This window comes from Phaenicophaeus curvirostris, chromosome 19, assembly GCF_032191515.1.
Source record: "Phaenicophaeus curvirostris isolate KB17595 chromosome 19, BPBGC_Pcur_1.0, whole genome shotgun sequence".
NCBI classification, from domain to species: Eukaryota; Metazoa; Chordata; class Aves; order Cuculiformes; family Cuculidae; genus Phaenicophaeus; species Phaenicophaeus curvirostris.
The window spans coordinates 9,069,145-9,087,439 of record NC_091410.1 but is presented as its reverse complement, the minus strand read 5'-3'; the positions used below and the strand labels follow the sequence as shown (position 1 = coordinate 9,087,439).

The window sequence follows — 18,295 nt, the reverse complement described above, 5'->3', positions numbered from 1 at the left end:
GGAGCCAAAGCTCAGCAGTGGATATTTATGAGAAAAGGAGTGTGTCTGGGCTTGTTCCTGTGTTTGTGAGTGCATATCAATCTAAACACAAAAGGGATGCTGGTGCTGGGCTGAGTGCATTAGCAGCCTTTAGTGGTCATTTATGTACATTATCTGCCACAATACTTTCTTAAAAGCAATGCTGCAACTGGATCCCATCCATTTTGTCTTTACCAGAGCCAACATCCATGCTCCTCTCTAGAGGCCTTCTTTTGAAAACTCACGCTGACCTAGTGCTGGGGCAAAGCTAAGGGGATGGAATTTCTGTTGGTTTGGGTTTTTTTAAAGCAATTGCCTCAAAATGCGATGTTTTCCCCTCTGTTTTGTAACTTTACTCAGCAGGTCTTTATCACTCTGATAAACACATGCTTCCCTGTTTGTTCCAGGCCATCTTCTGGTGACTGATAAAGGATGAATGTTTTGCTTGTCTTTTTGTTAAGAACACACAGGCCAGCCCTGTGACGTAGATTAGATTTAAAGTTCTTTGAATTGAAACCCTACCCCAACGCAGAGCTGTAAAACTTGAGAAGCTGTGACCTGACGTGGCTTCACATGGCTGTTCAGAGAGCAGAGCCGCTTCCCAGCGCCACAGGCATTCAGAGGGTTTGGTCTTGACCCTGGATCTCAGATTTAACCCAAAGCTGTTTCTGTCTCTGTGTGAAATTATCTCATGATGACCCCTCTGCAGTATTCCCTGGTGGGTGGGGATTTGCTCAGAGGCGTATGATTGCACACCAAATTCCACACCAAAACTGTTCGTCTGGAGCAACTTTTAGTCCAGCTTTTCCATTATTAATCAACGTTTAACGCTACTTCTCTTTCTCTTTTCACAGATGCCGCCACGGCCCCTTGGGTAAATGCGTGCATTGTGTCCCGCTGGAGGTAAGAACCCCAAGAAGGTGCCCTAGAAAGTCACCCAAAAGCCCTTCCTCTTGGATTCTGCTTCTTCCAGTATGAACGCTTTTCCTCAGAGAACTGCTCACTGTAGAGATGTCAGCTCTGGGTCAGAATCTCACTGTGCACTGTCAAAAATGCCGGCTTGCAGCCGGGATCGCTAAAGCTCTAGGCCCTAGTGACCCTGCGTTTATGCTGGTTAATGCTCTGTTTTTCTGCGATAATGAGTTTAACAGACAACACTTTAGAAAAGCTTCAGTTTTCCTTCTTCTCCGCCCTTGCCTGGATCTTCTTGTTTCATCCTCTCTCTCGTGGATCCCAGCATTTCCCAGTTTAACTCTGTATTATTCGGGTTGAAGGCAGCTTTAGTAATGCCTACAAATGTGCTGAGCTGTATAATTTATGGCATAAAGCAGCGATCCCTCGAAAGTTGCTGTGAGCCAGCGTGGCTGTACCCCTGCTCCCCTGCTGGGTGCTCTGGAAGTTCTGTGGCCTTGTCTGAGCAGCTGGGCTTTTTGTTTGTTGTTGGATATTGAAAGGGAAAAGCGTTTTGCCTTTGAGGCTCATTCTGATTTGTGGAACAAATCTGTTATAGAAGTAGGAGGCCATAATAAAATTTGCTGTTGTAAAGCCTCACTGTTTCTATCCCAGTAGTAGCTGCCTTAAAAGTGAGCCTAAATTTTCTTGATTGTTTCCACATTGAGAGCCGGTGGGGTTGACTCCTGAACATCCATTTGTTTAGTGATCCGTCTGTTATCAGACAGGTGTCTGACCTGCCTTTTGTGTGATGTTTTTGGCAGCCTTTTGATGAGGATTATTTAAACCACCTGGAACCTCCTGTGAAGCACATGTCCTTCCATGCCTACATCAGGAAGCTGACCGGAGGGGCAGACAAGTAAGAAAATCTCTGTATTTGAGGGAATCTGGTTGTAGCTTCTTTTTTAAAATACAAGTGCAAGTACAGACAGATCTCAGCGGAGCAGTGTTGGATGCAACTATTGAATGGCAAACTGAGAAGGAAACAACCTATTAAGAAAAGAAAAAAATGCAGGGGAAAAAATAAATCTGGCTTTTCCTTTGTGTTGGCAACGCCATTGCTTCCAGGAAACACTCCTAATGGCAGGCAAAGCCAGATGGAGGGAATGGGGTTCCCCAAGCTCCAAACCTTGGTCTCAAACCTTGTGGAGAGGCATGGAGACTGCGGCGGGCCTGGGGAGCTTTTACTCCCCAACAGCTTTTCTTACCTACAAACGTGAACAGAACAGAAAGACGAGCCTAACATTCCTCAGGGCCCGATTGTGCTCTGTCCCATGCTCTGTGTGTTCCTACTGAAACCCTTTCTTGCCATGGTGCCGTGGCTCCGTGCCTTCTACCTGGAAAATAAGTCGCTTTGCCCTGCAACGGGGTGGAGGATGCAGTGGTGATGAAGACCGGATAAGTGCTGAGCAGAGGGGAAACGCTGGAAAGAGTATTTCTTTCTTTATGCCTCACTGTGGCGCACGCGTTCAGCAAAGGATCTAAAATCCCCTTCAGGATGTCGGGAACCGCCTCGTTCTGAAATGCAGCTCTTTTAAAGAAGTTATGTGTTTAACCTTCTCTCTCCTGTTTCTAAATGCCGTCGGGATCTTTTTAACGTCTGTGTGAGCTGCTGCTCAAGTCCATGATGGTTCTATTTGAAGGGAACTTACCTTTGCAGGAAGCCTCGTGCACATAAAAGGAGCTTTAATTTGCCCTGGCAGTATAATCTATTATTTCCTATGTGCTGCGTAAATTATTTAAGCAGGGTCCCGTGAGTTTTCTGTCTCTGCTCTTGCTTGAATATCTGTTCAGGAGCTGGCTCAGGGAGGGGAGCACGTGTCAGCCTCTTGACCTCCCTCACTAAGTGAGCAGCAGAGGTTACTTGGGGCCTGCAGGGGTAGAGCATCCCCCGGATGTTTGCAGGGTGCTTTGAAGGTGCAAAGCATTAGTGCTACTGTGTCTCCTCTGCCCTGGGTCATCGATGATATTTCTAGCTGCTTGAGGTTTTTTGAAGCATTTACAGCGGTAACAGCAGCTTTCTCTCTTTCCTCCTTGCAGGGGGAAATTTGTTGCCCTGGAAAACATCAGCTGCAAGATCAAATCGGGCTGTGAAGGGCATCCTCCTTGGCCAGAAGGCATTTGCACAAAGTGTCAGCCAAGTGCCATCACTCTCAATAGGCAGGTGAGACAGAGCCCTTGTGCTTAAAGCTGAGAAGGGAATTGACTTTTATTTTTGGAGAGATGTCTTCAAGAACAGCCAACTTGGAGCAAGAAGCCCGTGCACATTGGCAGCTCTCAGGGAAATGGCTGTTAAGGTCTTCAGTCCTTGCAGAAAAGGACTCCAAAATGCATCTGCTTCAGCAGTTTCCTCTTAGTGTGGAGGACATATGGGCTGGCACCGCCAGCAACGAATCTCCACTTTTTTTCCACGTGGGATGCAAAAGGCCACCCACTGTTTCTTTTTGTTTCCTTTTAGATTTCAGTGGCTTTTTTTTCAGTCGGGGTAACGGCCCCAGTAAAGAACCCAGGCTGATGGGGTGCTGGAGTTGCTCAGCACTTCCATGCTCCAGTCCGTGCTGGGTTCTGCTTGCTGGGCAGGGGAGTGGGGCTGAGGTGGGAAGCTGCAGCAGAGCAGGAAGGGAAGGGAGGGAGCCAACCAGCGTTCCCTGACCCTGCTTTGGATGGACTCGGCTGTAACGGGGTGGTGTGTGTCCCAGGCAGCTGGGAAGGCATCGGCGATAGGCAAAGCAAACGGACCTAGCTGAGGATGGCCTGACGCTTGAACTTTGTCAAACAGAAATACAGGCATGTTGACAACATCATGTTTGAGAACCACACAATTGCAGATCGCTTCCTAGACTTCTGGCGGAAGACAGGAAACCAGCATCTTGGGTATCTGTATGGCCGGTACACAGAGCACAAAGACATCCCTCTGGGGATCCGGGCGGAGGTTGCTGCCATCTACGAACCCCCACAGGTAAAAGCTGGGTGCTCTGGCATTGGTGTTGACTCATAAAGATAATTAGGGGTCATGGAAACAGTTTCTTGTTTGGGAAACCTCATGCAGTGTTTCTGACTGCAGCTCTGTAAGAATGAGCCCATGAAAAGGTTGCAGCCCTTGTTTCAATTTCTTATCAACTCTGTGGGAAAATGTAAACAGCTTAATTAGACAAAAACAAAGCCTGCTGCCTTATCGGGAGGCCAAGGATGACATGTGCCACGGAGCATCCCCACTAGATGGGGCACAGCACCGCACTCAGCACTGCAGAGTCCTCCTGGGCGGCGACTTGGCCTCCTGGGAGCCCAACAGCTGAATTTGGTGTCAGAAAGCTGAAAATGGAGACTGAAAAGCCACTCTGCCCACAACACAAGGCTCAGCTTGAAGCTGAGTTTGCCTACTGGCTTCTTCACCACTGATCAAAGCCACTTTTCTAAGTGCAGACACTGCGTATACAAACATGTCATGGTGGGTCATGTTTTCTTCCTCTGGGCGATTCCTGCAGGGTTGCTAGAGTAAAATGCAACGGATTTGTTAGTGGAAGAGAACAAATGGATTTGGACAGCGTGTGTCTGCGAGAGCAGAATTGCAAGGCTTTTATGAGTTCCTCCCCATCTTTCCAACATGAACAGAGCAGTTTCCTCCATTGTTTCAGTATTGCTGATAAACCCCTGCTTTGGAAGTTCATGCACTTCTAGTTGTGGGTGGTGAAAGCAGGGAAGCTTTTGCTGTCTTGGCAAGCAGTCCCTGCTGTGCTTCTGGACACGGCATCTCCCCACACGAGATCTCGCCTCTGAAACACACCCAGATGGAGTCGTGTTCTCCAGAGCGCAGGGGAGGGCCTGGGCCTGGGTTCTTGGATTCACTGGATTTCTGCCTCTCAGCTGCTCAAAGATTCAAACAAATGAAATAGCGATACAAAACTGGCAGGTTAAACGCAGAGCTTTGGAAAAATTAAATAATCCCTCGACTTTTCCAAAGCACTCGGAAACAGCAATGGCCTGTGTGTAAATGCTGAGTCTTTCATTCATAAACCCCAACGTAGTTTGCAAACGTAGTTGAAGAGCTCCGACAGGATGGCTTTGTGAATGGAGGAGGTCTCTGGGGTGAAACTGGTCAGTGATAATGCCAAAGGGGAAACCCAGACCTCTGCTTCCATCCTCTGTCTCGCTCCTGACAATGACAAAGTGTACTGTGTTTTTTCCTGTTCTGCCTCACTAGCGAGTTTTTCTTTGCTGCAGATTGGTACACAAAACAGCCTGGAGATCCTGGAAGATCCAAAAGCCGAGGTTGTGGATGAGATCGCTGCAAAGCTTGGACTGAGAAAGGTTAGCATGTTGTCGGATCTCATGTTTGTCTGTATGGCAGTAAAGAAAATTGTCAGCTCCACATGGTTATTCCAGATGGTTTGGGCATACCTGAAATTTAGCTTAAGTGTCAGTAGCTTTTATGCTTTTAGGTATAAAAACCAAAACTAGACCATTTTCCTGAGCACAAACGTCTAGCAGGGCTGTGCCGCTGAAGTCAGCAGTCCTCTGTCATGAATGACATCAAAGGGAGTAGCAAAGAAGCAGAAACACAATTTTCCCTTTATTTCTCCTCAGACGGGAGCTGTTCCTGGTAGCATCTCCTCAGTGAGTGCTAATTGGGCTCAAATGTAGCTGGAGTTGCCTTCCTAGTTTGCTCTGCCTTTTGACAGAATTAGTGCTCCACTTCCAGGAGCAAGAGGCTCCTGCTGATGTTTATTCTCCCCTGTCAGATCTTGTCTTTTGGTGCTGCTCGGCCGACTGTGGTGAGGTCTTCTGTTCCTTGGTTTAGAGGTGCAGGTCCTCAGCAGCTGAGCCGCCCTCCTCTCTTGTCCTTGTGCCCACAGCCACCAGTTATCCAATCAGGACGTACTGGTATTGGGATCCAGTGGTTTGCTGTCATCTCTCAAAACCTTTCTGATATTTTCCGGTTTGGGAAGTCTCTTGGCATTGTGTGAATGCCAGGAATGAGACGTACACAAACAAGATTTGACTTGCTAAAGAAAACACAAATCAGAAAAGCCTCGGTATGGTAGACTGTAAACATCTGTGGTGAGGGCTTTTGTTCTCTGAAGATAAAATCTTTAGCATTTTGCCAGTGTCTGAAGCAAAGCTTCTGTGCGCATTATTTATTTCCATGTTTTTTCCTTTGCTTCTCGCATCAGATATTTTTTTAGCAATGTGACTTAACCTGTAACTTACTGCAGCTTGCAGATTTGTGTCTGTCTGGGCTCTGCAGGAACCTGAATCAGCAGTCCTTCCTCTGAAGGGTTAATGCGGTGGGTGTTGGTCACGAGGGGCTGATCAGAGCTGATTTTAGCACGGGTTCACGCAGCGGTGTGTGTGTACACATCTACACTCATATGTGCAAACAATGCAGAAAGCAGGAATGTATTTTTTGGATCGGAGCAGGCTCTGATTTGGAATGAATCATACTCCAGTGGGAACATATGAGCTTTATCTTAACTAGTGACTGCGAGCTTCAAAATGAGATCATGTGAGCTGCTTTGTCATCCGCTAGCGCTCCCGATGCTGCTTTGCTCTGAATGCTCAATAGGAAATGCTTTTTTGCTGCGGGTGGGAGGAGGCAGTGGCTGTGAGGCCTCTTGCAGCCTCCAGATCTTTCCATGAAAAAATATTCCATAGTGAAACATAAAGCTGCAGGTGCCCCTGGCCGGCCAGCTGGCATGCTGCTCCTGGAAATCGGATTCAAATGAGCCCAGCACAGCTGGGAGAGCCATTTCCTTCAGGCAGCGTACAGCAGGGCTGTGCAAGGAGCCAAGAACATCGTGTCCTGCTAGGAGAAAATGTATATGCTCTCTTCTGGTTTGAGGTTTGGGTTTTTATTTTTTTCTTAAAGCAACTTTCTCCATAACGCTTCTTTATAGGTTGGCTGGATATTTACTGATCTGGTCTCTGAAGACACACGGAAAGGGACTGTTCGATACAGCAGAAACAAGGTGAGATTCAAGTGTGCAGCCAATTACAGCTGCTGGGTTTGTGCAATCGCATACGTGGCAGCTGTGCCAAGCGGAATTCTGAGCCAGGGCAGCACAGGGCTGGAGGTGACGCTGGGACTGGAATTCTTGTGAAATGCAGTTATTTCAGAAGCTTGGAGCTTGAGCTCGAAGAGCACTGATAGGGGATTGAAGCTGTTTGGGTGACACGTAAAGCTGCCTGCAGTCCTTCACCCGCTCTGCTGTAAGAAAGTGTGATGCTTGTGGTTTAAGAAAACTTAGTAAGAGTGGAGGGCATGGGGTTGTGCGAGGTGCAAACTCAGTGAGCAACAGTGACTCAGTCAGAGGATGTTCCTACGGGTTGGGCTCTGAGATATACGTGGCTCAGACTTTGACCTTCTTGGCTTCCTGTAACTCTAACATCAATGATATCCCTATTTGGAAAATGAAACCTGCTGTGAAAAAAAAGGTGTGTAAAGGTAGGTGGAGCTAGGAGAGGGAGAGTCCTGGCGAGAGCCAGGCTCAGGGCTGCAGAGCTGACATGTCGCATTCTTTTCCCGGTTTCTGCAGCTACTTTCTACGAAAGCATGTTTTACTGGGGTGTTGGTAGCTTGCTTTGGCTGCAGACCAGGGAATAGGTCTAGGCCACATCACGTTGTCCTTTTTATTGACGTTTCTGCTCTTCCCTCAGGACACATATTATCTAAGCGCAGAAGAGTGCATCACAGCTGGAAACTTTCAGAACCAGCAGCCCAACATCTGTCGCCTCTCTCCAGATGGTCATTTTGGATCCAAATTTGTCACAGTTGTGGCTACAGGTATAGACTGGCCTCAGCTTGCCCTGGTGCTTGTTACACATGAGTTCTCTCTTGGCCATAGAGGAAGAATATGCAGCTCTGCCAGAAGAAGTCAGACGCCCTGGTCCCCATCTGTCCCATTTAACAAGGGTTTTATCTTGCTCCTTTTCATTCCTTGTGCTATCTTCTCTACAATTATTTACCCTGTCCCCTGCAGGAAACTTAATTGAGGCTCAGACCTGGAGCACCCACCTCTCTGATGCAGAAAGCATTTTTTGCCTGCAGCCAGGGGAGTAACTGTTGCTCACTTTTCTGTTTCAAATCTCTAAACTCCAAATTCTGTTGCCTGAAAGCGGCAGTGCAGAACCGCGGCTGTCCGGATCACGAAAGTTACTCTGGCTGGTTCAGCATAAAGGAAGGACCTTTATCTCCCTTGTGTCGCTGTCAGGGAAACCATTTCATAGGATGCTGTGCTTTTCTGTACATGGAAACACTTTTGTTTGCCTGAATAAAACAGAGAAGCCTGCAAAATGCTTTGCTTTGTCACCTCTGATTTTAGCCATTTTCACAGCAAGTCTCCAGAGGCGCTGTGGAATAGTCTGCGCTGCCCGGGCTGTGAGGGGAGACGTTAGCGTGTGCTGGGACACATATAGCGTTAGAAGTTCAATCTGCTCTTCTCCACAGGATAACACGTGTATTCATTTAAAATTTCCCTAGAGCAGATACGCTGGGCTCAGGGGCTGCTTAACACAGTGAAAAAAACCCATGACTTTCAAATAGCATCCAGCGTGAAAACTGAAAGTGTGATATCATTTTGCCTCCTCCAAGCCCAGGTTTTCTAAGTGTTCCTGGAGCCTTTTTTTCAGTGAAAACACACTCATTCTGTTAACAGGCCTGTGCAATCAGACAGCTGCCCCTGCATTCCAGACTGCTAAACGCATCTATCTTTCATTAAAGATAGATGTGTATCTCGCTCGCTCCTTTTATTTATTTATTTCTACTTCTTTTAAACAAGGTGTTTTACTGAGAAAATGATGGGTAGCTTTGTTCAGGCCTTCCCTGTGTCTTGGTCTCTGTTTAATTTCTAGGAGTGTTTGTTCTGGAGCACTGAGTGATTGAGGTTAGAGATCAAAGGGTAGAAAACGAATATTTCCTCTTTTCTGTTCCAGATAATTTCGCTCTCTTCTGTTAAAACAGCCCATCAGGTTTCTATTTAAACACTCGATTCCTTCCTCTTGTGCTGTATAAATATATTTGGATAGTTTGCATCAACTTTGCCTTTAAATCCTCTACATGGATTAATTCCTATCCCCTCCTGAATTCCTAGGTTTGGAAATAGTAACGTTTTCCTACCATCTGTCTGTATCTTCTCTTTCCAGTTGTATTCTGATGACATATGACCTGATGTTGCTTACATTATCCAAATTAAAGCGCCAAGCATGTGATCTATCAGTGAGCCAGGGTCTTAATTTCCACTTTCCATTGTCAGATTTCCACCAAGCCATCCGTTACAGCCTGAGTTAAACGCTTTTTCTTCTTATTCCTGCCATTACTGGGTGACCAACCCTGCGTCTGCAGCTCAGGGTCTCTTGGAAATGAAACAGGCTCACAGGAGCTGTGTGCCTGGTTTTTGTTTTGAAAGAGAGGAGATACCTGCGGGGTTGTGAGAGAGTGATGCCATGAGGAGACTTCTGGAAGGGCAGCTTCCCCTCCTTTAAGCTCCTGGTGTTCAAGGCCAGGTGGGATGAGGCTTTGAGCAACCTGATCCAGTGGGAAGGATCCCTGCCTGTGGCAGGGGGGTGGAGTGGAGGATGGGCTTTAAGGTCCCTTCCAACCCAAGCCATTCTCTGATTCTGTGATTCTGTGATTTCTGGCAAAGCACTCTTGCTGTCACTCCTGTAGACTACCTGCAAAAATGTGTGTTACTAGATAAATATAGAGCTTAGAGGGGATTCTTGCCTACAAGTACTTGCCATGCAGCAACACCAGTGATTTCTTCTCACCATTCGTTCCTGTTAGCAAGACCATTGTGTTTAACGTTGCTTCGGGTTACACTGAGTAAATCACTCTGATGGGGGATTTTGAACCAGCCTTTTCTCTTCCAGGTGGTCCCGACAACCAAGTCCACTTTGAGGGGTACCAGGTCTCAAATCAGTGCATGGCGCTGGTTCGAGACGAGTGTTTGCTGCCCTGCCGAGATGCACCAGAGCTGGGCTACGCCAAGGAGTCCAGCAGTGAGCAGTATGTGCCTGATGTGTTCTATAAGGTAAGGGCTGCGTGCCTGTGGGTGGGGGAGCTGCAAAAAACGGCTCTGCCGTGTGTCTGGAAATCAGCGTGGCCAGCTCAGGAAAGGATGTCTTTGAGGTCTGAACTATTTTCAGTAGTAACCGTTCACCACATGTCTGCAAAGTAATTGCAGAAGCTCCGTTTCCCCCTCATAAAAGTGCTGTTATGGTTTCCAGCGCGGCAGTAGCCATTGGCTATCAAGCTTCTAAACGAGGTCTGCAGTGATCCACTGAGGGCCCATAGCAAGTGCTCCGAATTCACCTCCTACTCTGTATTTGTTGGCAGCATTTGCCATGCTTCTCTGTTGATTTTAATCCACAGCTGAGTTCGGCTTCCTCCCCTGCACAGCCGTATGATGTGTGCTAGCACAAACGGTGCGGCGAAAAGCGGTGTGTTCCTTATGTGAAGCAGGGATTCGCTTGTGTATTGCACGCTCGCAGGCACCAACTGGGCAGCAGATGTGACAGAAGATAGTGTTGTGCGTGCAGCAAGAGGAGAAATGACCCTGCGCCTGCTTCTCTGAGACAAAAGGAGGGTGTGACGGCTTTCAGAGCAAGGGCAGGACCGGGGTGCACCCCTGGCTTTCCTCCCTAGTGCTGGAGTTACTGCCTGCACCTTGTTGTGGGGTCAGGCAGCTCCAAACACTGGTCCTGAGGAGCAGCGACAGATATGTGCATCCAGAGCGGACCCAAAATAATCACGCTCAAAGTGTCGTGTGAGAGCACTGCTGGTAACCCATCTGCTGCAGGTTTCGGTGCAGCCTGTCAGTGATGAATGGACTGTCGGTATTCCCTTGGCAGTTGTGTCTGGAGATCTTCAGCCCCCCTGTATCCACAGGGCCCAGTTAGGAATTTGGGGACAGGATCTTTGCAGAGGCTAATAGCCCTGCTTCTCAAACTTGTGTGTGTCGGTGCCACATAAGCAAGGACAGAGGAATTAATTAACAGCACTGCTTGCCAACTAATTAGCCATCCATCACCCAAGTTAGTTATCTCATTCTTGTCTGTGTCTGATACTTACAGCCCGCTCAGCCTGCAGCGCTCCCGTCTGTTAAAGAGTGTGGGATAAGCAAAGCTACCTTTGTTTGGGAGCATGGAAGTGAGCGTGTTTTGCACCAGCGGCAGAAATGGACCTGGGCTAAAAGCTCTGAACCTGAGACCAGGAAACGCTGGCCTGGGTGAATCAGCCCATGAAACTCCATCTTCCCCCTCCGCCCCTCAATTGCTGAGCTGCTGGCTTGTCTTGACACCCCCCAAAAACTGAGGAACGCCTCTTGGCTGAATTCAGTGCTGGAGAAGAAAGGTAGATGGAATCCATGCTGTTTTCCTTAGCACGCAGATAGCTTGCTCTTAGGAGCTGATAAGCCAGGTCCGATTTAGATACAGCGGAGCTCTATTGTGCAAGGGTTGGCCCTGAATGTGAAGATGAGATCATCTCCTGGCGTGCTGCGGCCCTGCTCCGGAGGAGCCGGTGCTGTGCCACAGTTGGGGTGCAGCCTTGCAGGAGGTCCCGTAGGTCTGTGTGCCACATGTGGGCCACCCTGGGTGTTGGGAGTAGCAGGAAGCCAGTGGGTGTTCCCATAAGGTCTTCACTCCCATTCGTAATCTGAAGCAGGGAGATAAACAAAATGTGAACTGATGGCTCTAGCCTTGCGTGGAAATTTCCATGAGCCACTGATTCACTGGGTCGGGCTGCAGCTTATTTCATATGTTTTATAACTTCTATCCTAATTGCCTTTTTCACGATGTGCTCAAGGAAGGCTTGAGGAGTGCTCTGGCGGGTGTAATTGTCCTTCAGCCTTGAACGTGTTTGGCTGTAGGATCTCTTAATTTTTGTGGAATGTTCTCAAATCAGTGGAAAGCTTAGTCAATCCTGGCTTTGAAAACCTTTGGGGTCTCATTAAATGTGCGAGGCTTGAGGTCAGAGACACTACCTCATAGTTACTGGGTTGGTGACAGCGATGGTGTCAAAGCAGCGGTGAAATAACAGTACGAGGAGCAGGAGCCCAGTGCTTGGCCTGGCAGCAGGGACAGCGGCTCCAGTGCTGCAGGGCCCTGCTCCCCGTTTCTCTGCTGGAACCGCAGGAGATTAGCAGCTTTGTCCCCAGTCCTTGGTGCAGGGGAGTCCCTTCTGTGCTGCCTCCCCTACTCAGCTTTGGGGAGAAAGCTGCACTTTTGAGTAGTTGCTGCATTTTGTCTCCGACTGAGAAGCCGTCCAGCTCTATGTTCCCATGTAGTAAGCAGGTATTCATTTGCAGAGCCCTTTAGGATGAAAGGAGCTGTACAAATTTATTCTAATTGGATGAGAACCAGAAGGCCAATGTTTGTGTGACAGGGATTTATTTATAGAACGACTCTGCATCCAGATGAAAGGCAAAATCTATTGAACTCTCGTATCTGTCTACAGCAGGGGAGCGTGGTAGGTTCACCTTCAGCTTTGCAAGTAGGAAAAGGTGCTGCTGTTTGCATCTCTAGTAAAGCACAATCAAACAACGGGGCTTCAGTCACGTTGTCTAAAGATGTCTTGTACCTCCACTTGCGGTAGGCGTTGTTTTTTCAGCGATGACTGTTATGAAATGCATCGGGATTGGTAACGCTGCGGGCGCAGGAGGGGTGTGCAGACCCGCACTGCAGGCAGGAGAGCTGCAGCTTCAGGGACTTCGCTGCACCACGGCGCCTGGAAAGAGAGGATCAACTGTCCTTGGTCAGCAAGCCATTTTTCCATGGTTTGCACCATGTTTTGTGTTTGTGGAGCAAGAGCAGGGGCTCCTGCGTCCCTTGGGGCTGCAGCTGTTCTTGCCCGAGCGTGACTCACCTCATGGTGTGTTCACATAGATGGGCTTTTCTTCCATGGGAACAGGAAAACTGATGGCACCAGCGTTGTCCTGCCTCAGGAGGCGAGGTGTTTTTCCTCAGCCTCTACCCTTGTGATTTCTGTATTTCTTTACCATTCTCTTTGTGTTGGCCACTAGCCCTGCAGCTTAGAGGAACCACCCCAGTGGAATTGGCAGTGTGCGCTTTCTCCATGCGGCCGTTGCTTTCCTGGCTCATGAAGGCTGGAGTTCTGCTCTAGCGTGAAAGTCAAGGGCTTTGGGGACCATGAGTACGAGTTACTTTGCTCTGAGATGCCTCTCCAGGTAAGATTAGCCAGAAGGAAGAAAACACCCCCCTCCACCTCCCGGGTTGTCTGTGTAGCGTCACGGCACAGTGCTGTTTCCAATTCCAATGTTGCACAACCCACACATACTTCCAGGCAAGTTCACTGCAATGAAACTAGTGAAGGAGTTACTGTTGTCAAGACACAGACACAGAAGTTGGGGCAACTGCTTTCTTTGTGAGTAAAGACAATGATGTTGCGATGGCTTCTTCACCCTGTTTCTCAGCTGAGTGAGGGAGAGCCCATCTAAACATTACATATGGGCATTTTCTATTCCCTGTCTTCTGTCCTCACTCTCCTTTGTCCATCTGGTTCTAGAAAACAACCATATTGATTCTGATTTCACTACAAATGTGCCTTCCAGACCGTGGGCTGATTTTTCAGAGATGATGTTGTTTGCAAGAGGTGCCTAGTGCCCTCTCTCTGCCTGCTCTCAGCTCCCTGCAGCCTGTCTGCGGAGCCCAGAATTTTGCAGCATTGCCTGGCTGCTCCCCACAGACCTGGGAAAGGGATTGCTGTGTTTTACAGACCCTTTGGAAACACTTGAATGATTGGATTTTGGGGCTGGCTGGCTTTGTCTCTTATCATAGGTATTTGCCTCAGCTCAGTGCAAACACGAAGATGTCATGCATGCGATGAATTGCATTTTACAGCTGCCTTAATATATCCCCAGAGTTTCTTTGTGATGGCGTAAGACAAAAGCCCTTCTAAATGGCACCAGTGTTGTGAAAGGGCCCTTTGCGCTCCTAGAGTCCTGCATGCACTTTGTGCATTTACAGCAGCTGAAATGGCATCTGGGCTTTGACTGGTGTCTGCTCGGTGCGGTCCCACCTGGCCCTTGGAGAGCCTTGAGCCAGGAACTGCTTTTATCGGAGCCAAACGGGACCTCTGAGCCAGGCTATCCGCAGTGTGGCACACCTTACTCTTCCCTGTTCCCTTTGGAATCCTTTTCTCAAGGAAAACACGATAGCCAAGCTCTGTGGAGGCTTCTGCGGGGAGTTTTCACTCGCAGCAAAGGACTTCCCCTGGCTGGCCTCCTCCCAATGGCTCGTGTTGGACTGGAAAAGCCGTCTTAGCCTTAGATGTCCCAGCTGCTCTGGGGAGGAGGATGCTTGCTTAGCTCATGAGGAATCTCCCGAGAAGGGTTTCAACTCTCACTGACCTAGCGTTTGCTCTTAGAAAAGTCCTTTCATTTCTCTGCGTCAGCTGCTTGCCCTGTGCAAGGGCAGGACTGCCCGGTAAAGCCCTTGGAAATCGGCCGAGGGAAGAGCAGGGCTGGCTTTTGTTAACACCCAGGACAGACAGCTGCTCCGCTTCACGGTGCCTCCAGCAGGGTGAATCCATGAAGGTTAACGGCACGGGAAGGGAACGTCTGACCAGCCCTGGGACACAGAGCCGGAGCCTCCCTCCGGGCTGACAGCATCCCAGGCTCCTCGCTTGGCTGCTCCCCACTCTCAGAGCCACCCAGCAGCCTGTCCTGCTGCAGGGCTCCTGCAGGGTCACAGAAGTGTGTGACGCGGCCCCTGCGGCTGCACCCATCCTTTTCCCTGTTTGACCTCGTCCCTTTGCATCCTCTGCCTCCGAACAGTGGTTCGAAAGGCTCGAAGCGCAGCGCCTGATGCAATCTCCAGTATGCTCCTGTCTTTGGGATGATTCATTGTCCAAATCCTCCAGGCCTTTCTGCTTTCTGAGTTTTGTCCAGGAGCCAAATATTTGCGCCTTCATTAACCCCTTCCTGGCCTCCCTTTGGAGCGGTTACGGTTAGACTCGATGATCTCTAAGGTCTTTTCCAACCAAACGATTCTATTTCTATGGTTGCTGCTGCCTGCAGCATGTGGGCGTTCATAGCTTTGGGAGTCTCAGGCTCCGAGGCTGCAGCAATAACTTGCTGAGAGGCGCTGCTGGGGCCCCAGCAACTGCCAAGTTCAGGATGAAGACGTCTTTCTCCTAGCTTGACATTTGTTAAGGCCCTTAAAATGTAATTGTCTAATAAAATGGTGCATGGGGGTTGGAGAAGAGCACCGGCGTTGGGCACTGGGGCTTTTCTCTCTGGGAAGGGGCAGGGTTGGGACACGTCCTCGACTCAGGGGGGTGAGGTTCCAGTTTGGTAGCATCAGTCTAGTGCACGTCCTGAAGGCCTCAGCGGCGTGACATTAAAAAGAAGGCATTTAACATGGAAATCCCCAGAGGCAGAGATTAAAGCGAACAGGTGCTGGAAAAATGTTTCTGCATATTAGAACTTAATTAGATTTGAAAATGAATTCCAGATGGGCTAATTATGTGTGAGTTGTTGCAGGTTCTTTCTTGCAGGGGCAGGATTGTGTTTGGGAAGCTGATTTGGTCTGATTGGATTGGATTCCTGACTCTTGCGGTATCACCGAGATCTAGAAGCAGGTTAGCTTTCAGGTCCTGTGATCTCCCTGAAAAGGCTCCACGTCTCCTCCTGCTCCTGTCAGAGCCAGAGAGATCTGAGGCCAGGAGCCACCAGGCTTGTTGCTGAAATAACCACAGGGCCAACAACCTGTCATGTTCAAGGAGAAAAGATCCTTATCGGAATTGCTTTTAAAAGGAGCTTCAAAGACTGGAAGGTAGATGTTTTTTACAAAGGGAACTGTTCCTAGGGACAGAGGATGCTTGGGGAGGGGGCTGGCGAAGGGGGACTGTGCCTGGAGGGGAGCAGCGTGCCGGAGCCTGCTGGGGCGATGTCCGTCTGGGTGTACCAGGGAGAGCAGAGCGTGAGAGCGGGGTGCTGGCTGCCACACCGCATATTTGTGCTGTGTAAATACTAGCGTAACCGAGAAATGCTGATAGCGGGGGAGTGGCGTACTTGAGGAGAAAACACATCTCGGGAGAGGAGGGTGTCAGCTGTGGGCGGCTCATCCTGACGCACGGTGCTCGTGGGCTCGGCCCGAGGAATGCCGCTCGAAACCCCGCCAGGGAGCTGCTGGAGGAGCAAGGGTCACAGCCTCTTGCCGAGGTCCCCTAAAGCCACCGAGGTAGCGGGGTGACAGCTCTGCCGGCGTGCGGTGGCCCTGCGTCTGCCTCCAGCCACTGGGACTTCTGAGAGCTCAGTGAATGTAAACTTAAGTAAGGTCCCTGATTGGAAATTATGGACATATGATTTATATAGGGCTCAATGAATGATTTATAACATGTTAAGTGATGATTTAGGTAGAAAATAAAACCCCCTCTCACAGAATCCTTAATGAAAAGTGTCAGTTCTCATGAATTTATTTCAGAAGCTGTGTTTGAACTTGGCGTGTTTGACATAAATCACGTCTAATTGTCATTTTATGATTAATGAACATATGCTGGCCGTTTCTCTCCATAATTAAACTTTATGTTCAATTCGTCTGGCAGAGCAAAACAAGTTTCTGCATTGTGATATGCTGGCTCTTCAGGTCAATGTATGAGAAAGTGCCTGGATTTCCAGTTCCCAAATGAGAGTTGGATGGGAATCTCGTGGCTGGTTTTGCAGAAAGTCAGGTTTCCCTTGGCTGAGAAAGCAGATGTGGCCCTGTCCCTCCCTTTTAAAACTGCCTCTTAAGTAGCACTCTCACTTCTTGGATAATGCCAGGCACTTCTCCTGCAGTGACAACAGAGGCAAACAGACCGAGGTGGTCTGTGACCACGCACTCCCTTGGCTCACAAGGAAACAGGGGGCCTGGCTTACAGAGTTACAGAGCTCTCTAGCCTACAGGAGCTGCAGGGAATTGTGCAGCTCTGCCTGGTCCCAGCACCCAGCCACACAGAAACAGGTTCTTTTCTACACCCCTAGCGATCTGCCAGAGCTGAGGATCCCCGGGCTCCTGCGTGGGTGTCTCCAGGGCAAGCTCCCTCAGGCTTCACGCTGCTTCCACATGGAGGAGTAATGAAACTTCTCTTCTTTCAGGACATAGACAAGTTTGGCAATGAGATCACACAGCTGGCTCGCCCACTCCCGGTTGAGTACCTCATCATAGATGTAAGTATTCGTTGCACTTGTTTGCTTGCAGCAGGACAGGGTCAGGGCAGAGTGAAGTTCTTAACCCACCTCTAAAATTCATGCTGGAGGTGATTCATGGGAAAGGTTTTCTTTCTTTCTCTGTTTCGCTCTACTGCCAGGCATTTCTAGTTCTACACTGCAGTGCTCTTGGGGATCGGTGGGGTGCCAGGGAACACACTTGCTCCCTGGGAAGGCATCGCCTGGTGTCGTATCGTGGCTCCGAACTGGCACGTAGCCACGTGGCGGGCGAAGCAGCCAGCTCCACAGATACATGTGCTGGGTACTACCTCATGGGGAGCTAATTAGAGAGCTCCAGTTGTCTGTCTCTTAGCAGCGATTAAGAATCCAGCTCGTTTTAGTGACTCAGCAGACCAGGTTGGTTGTACAGAAATGCCTTTTCTTGGGGGAGGGAGTTCAGGCTCCAGCACGGCTTGGCTGGGGCAGGGCTGCCTCCTGCCCGTAAGCGAGCGCTGCCAGGCACTGGGGCACGGCCCTGCTCTTTGGCTGGAAAGGAAACTGTTACGGTGTGGAAGGCAGGAAAGCAAATAATTCTGATGACAGATGATATTGCTGCAGTTAGAGGTGGTGCCAACAGCGATTAAATCCACCTAGAGCAACTGCTCTGATCCAGCTGCCCCTGGCACGGGCAGTGTCCTGCAGGTGCAGGGGAGCTGGCAGCTGGGAGGCTTCCACTGACTTGTCCTTCTTCCCTGTTGCCTTTCTGCCGCGTGTATCGCTTATCAGAGCTGCACTCGGGCTGACACAGGGATGTGTAACTCGCACAGAGAAACGTCGTGTCCAGAACAACAGCCCCATTGTGTGGGGCCCTCGGATGCCCTGTGCTGGAGTTCCTTGAGTAGTAAAGGCATCTGTTTCCCAGCTACCTGGGGCATAATTAAGGTGAAAACAGATTGGTGGAACAAACATTTAGGAGCAGTCTGGAAAGCTGCATTTCCGTAGCATCTTGTTTTGTCTCTGTTTTTAAAAAAGAGATGGGGGAGGAAAAGAAGGCATTATTCCTGTTAATACTGACTGTCCTGGCAGGGATTTCTGCATCTCTGCTTACAAAGAGCCTCGCCAACAGGGCCCAGCACTTGAGTAACTGACACCAAAGCTTTCGAGCCCCCAGAGCTGGGACT

General features: G+C 49.3%; 1 protein-coding gene across 1 annotated transcript in view; it reads left to right on the top strand.

Moving 5' to 3' along the window:
- NPLOC4 (NPL4 homolog, ubiquitin recognition factor) overlaps positions 1–18,295 on the top strand; it is a 30,418-nt gene that overhangs the window by 7,580 nt on the left and 4,543 nt on the right. Inside the window, exons 5-13 of the mRNA XM_069872250.1 lie at positions 873–921; positions 1,734–1,828; positions 3,010–3,133; positions 3,749–3,928; positions 5,191–5,277; positions 6,864–6,935; positions 7,624–7,750; positions 9,835–9,995; positions 17,064–17,135. Coding sequence (XP_069728351.1) covers positions 873–921; positions 1,734–1,828; positions 3,010–3,133; positions 3,749–3,928; positions 5,191–5,277; positions 6,864–6,935; positions 7,624–7,750; positions 9,835–9,995; positions 17,064–17,135 — 967 coding nt within the window. The remainder of the gene's footprint in view (positions 1–872; positions 922–1,733; positions 1,829–3,009; positions 3,134–3,748; positions 3,929–5,190; positions 5,278–6,863; positions 6,936–7,623; positions 7,751–9,834; positions 9,996–17,063; positions 17,136–18,295) is intronic.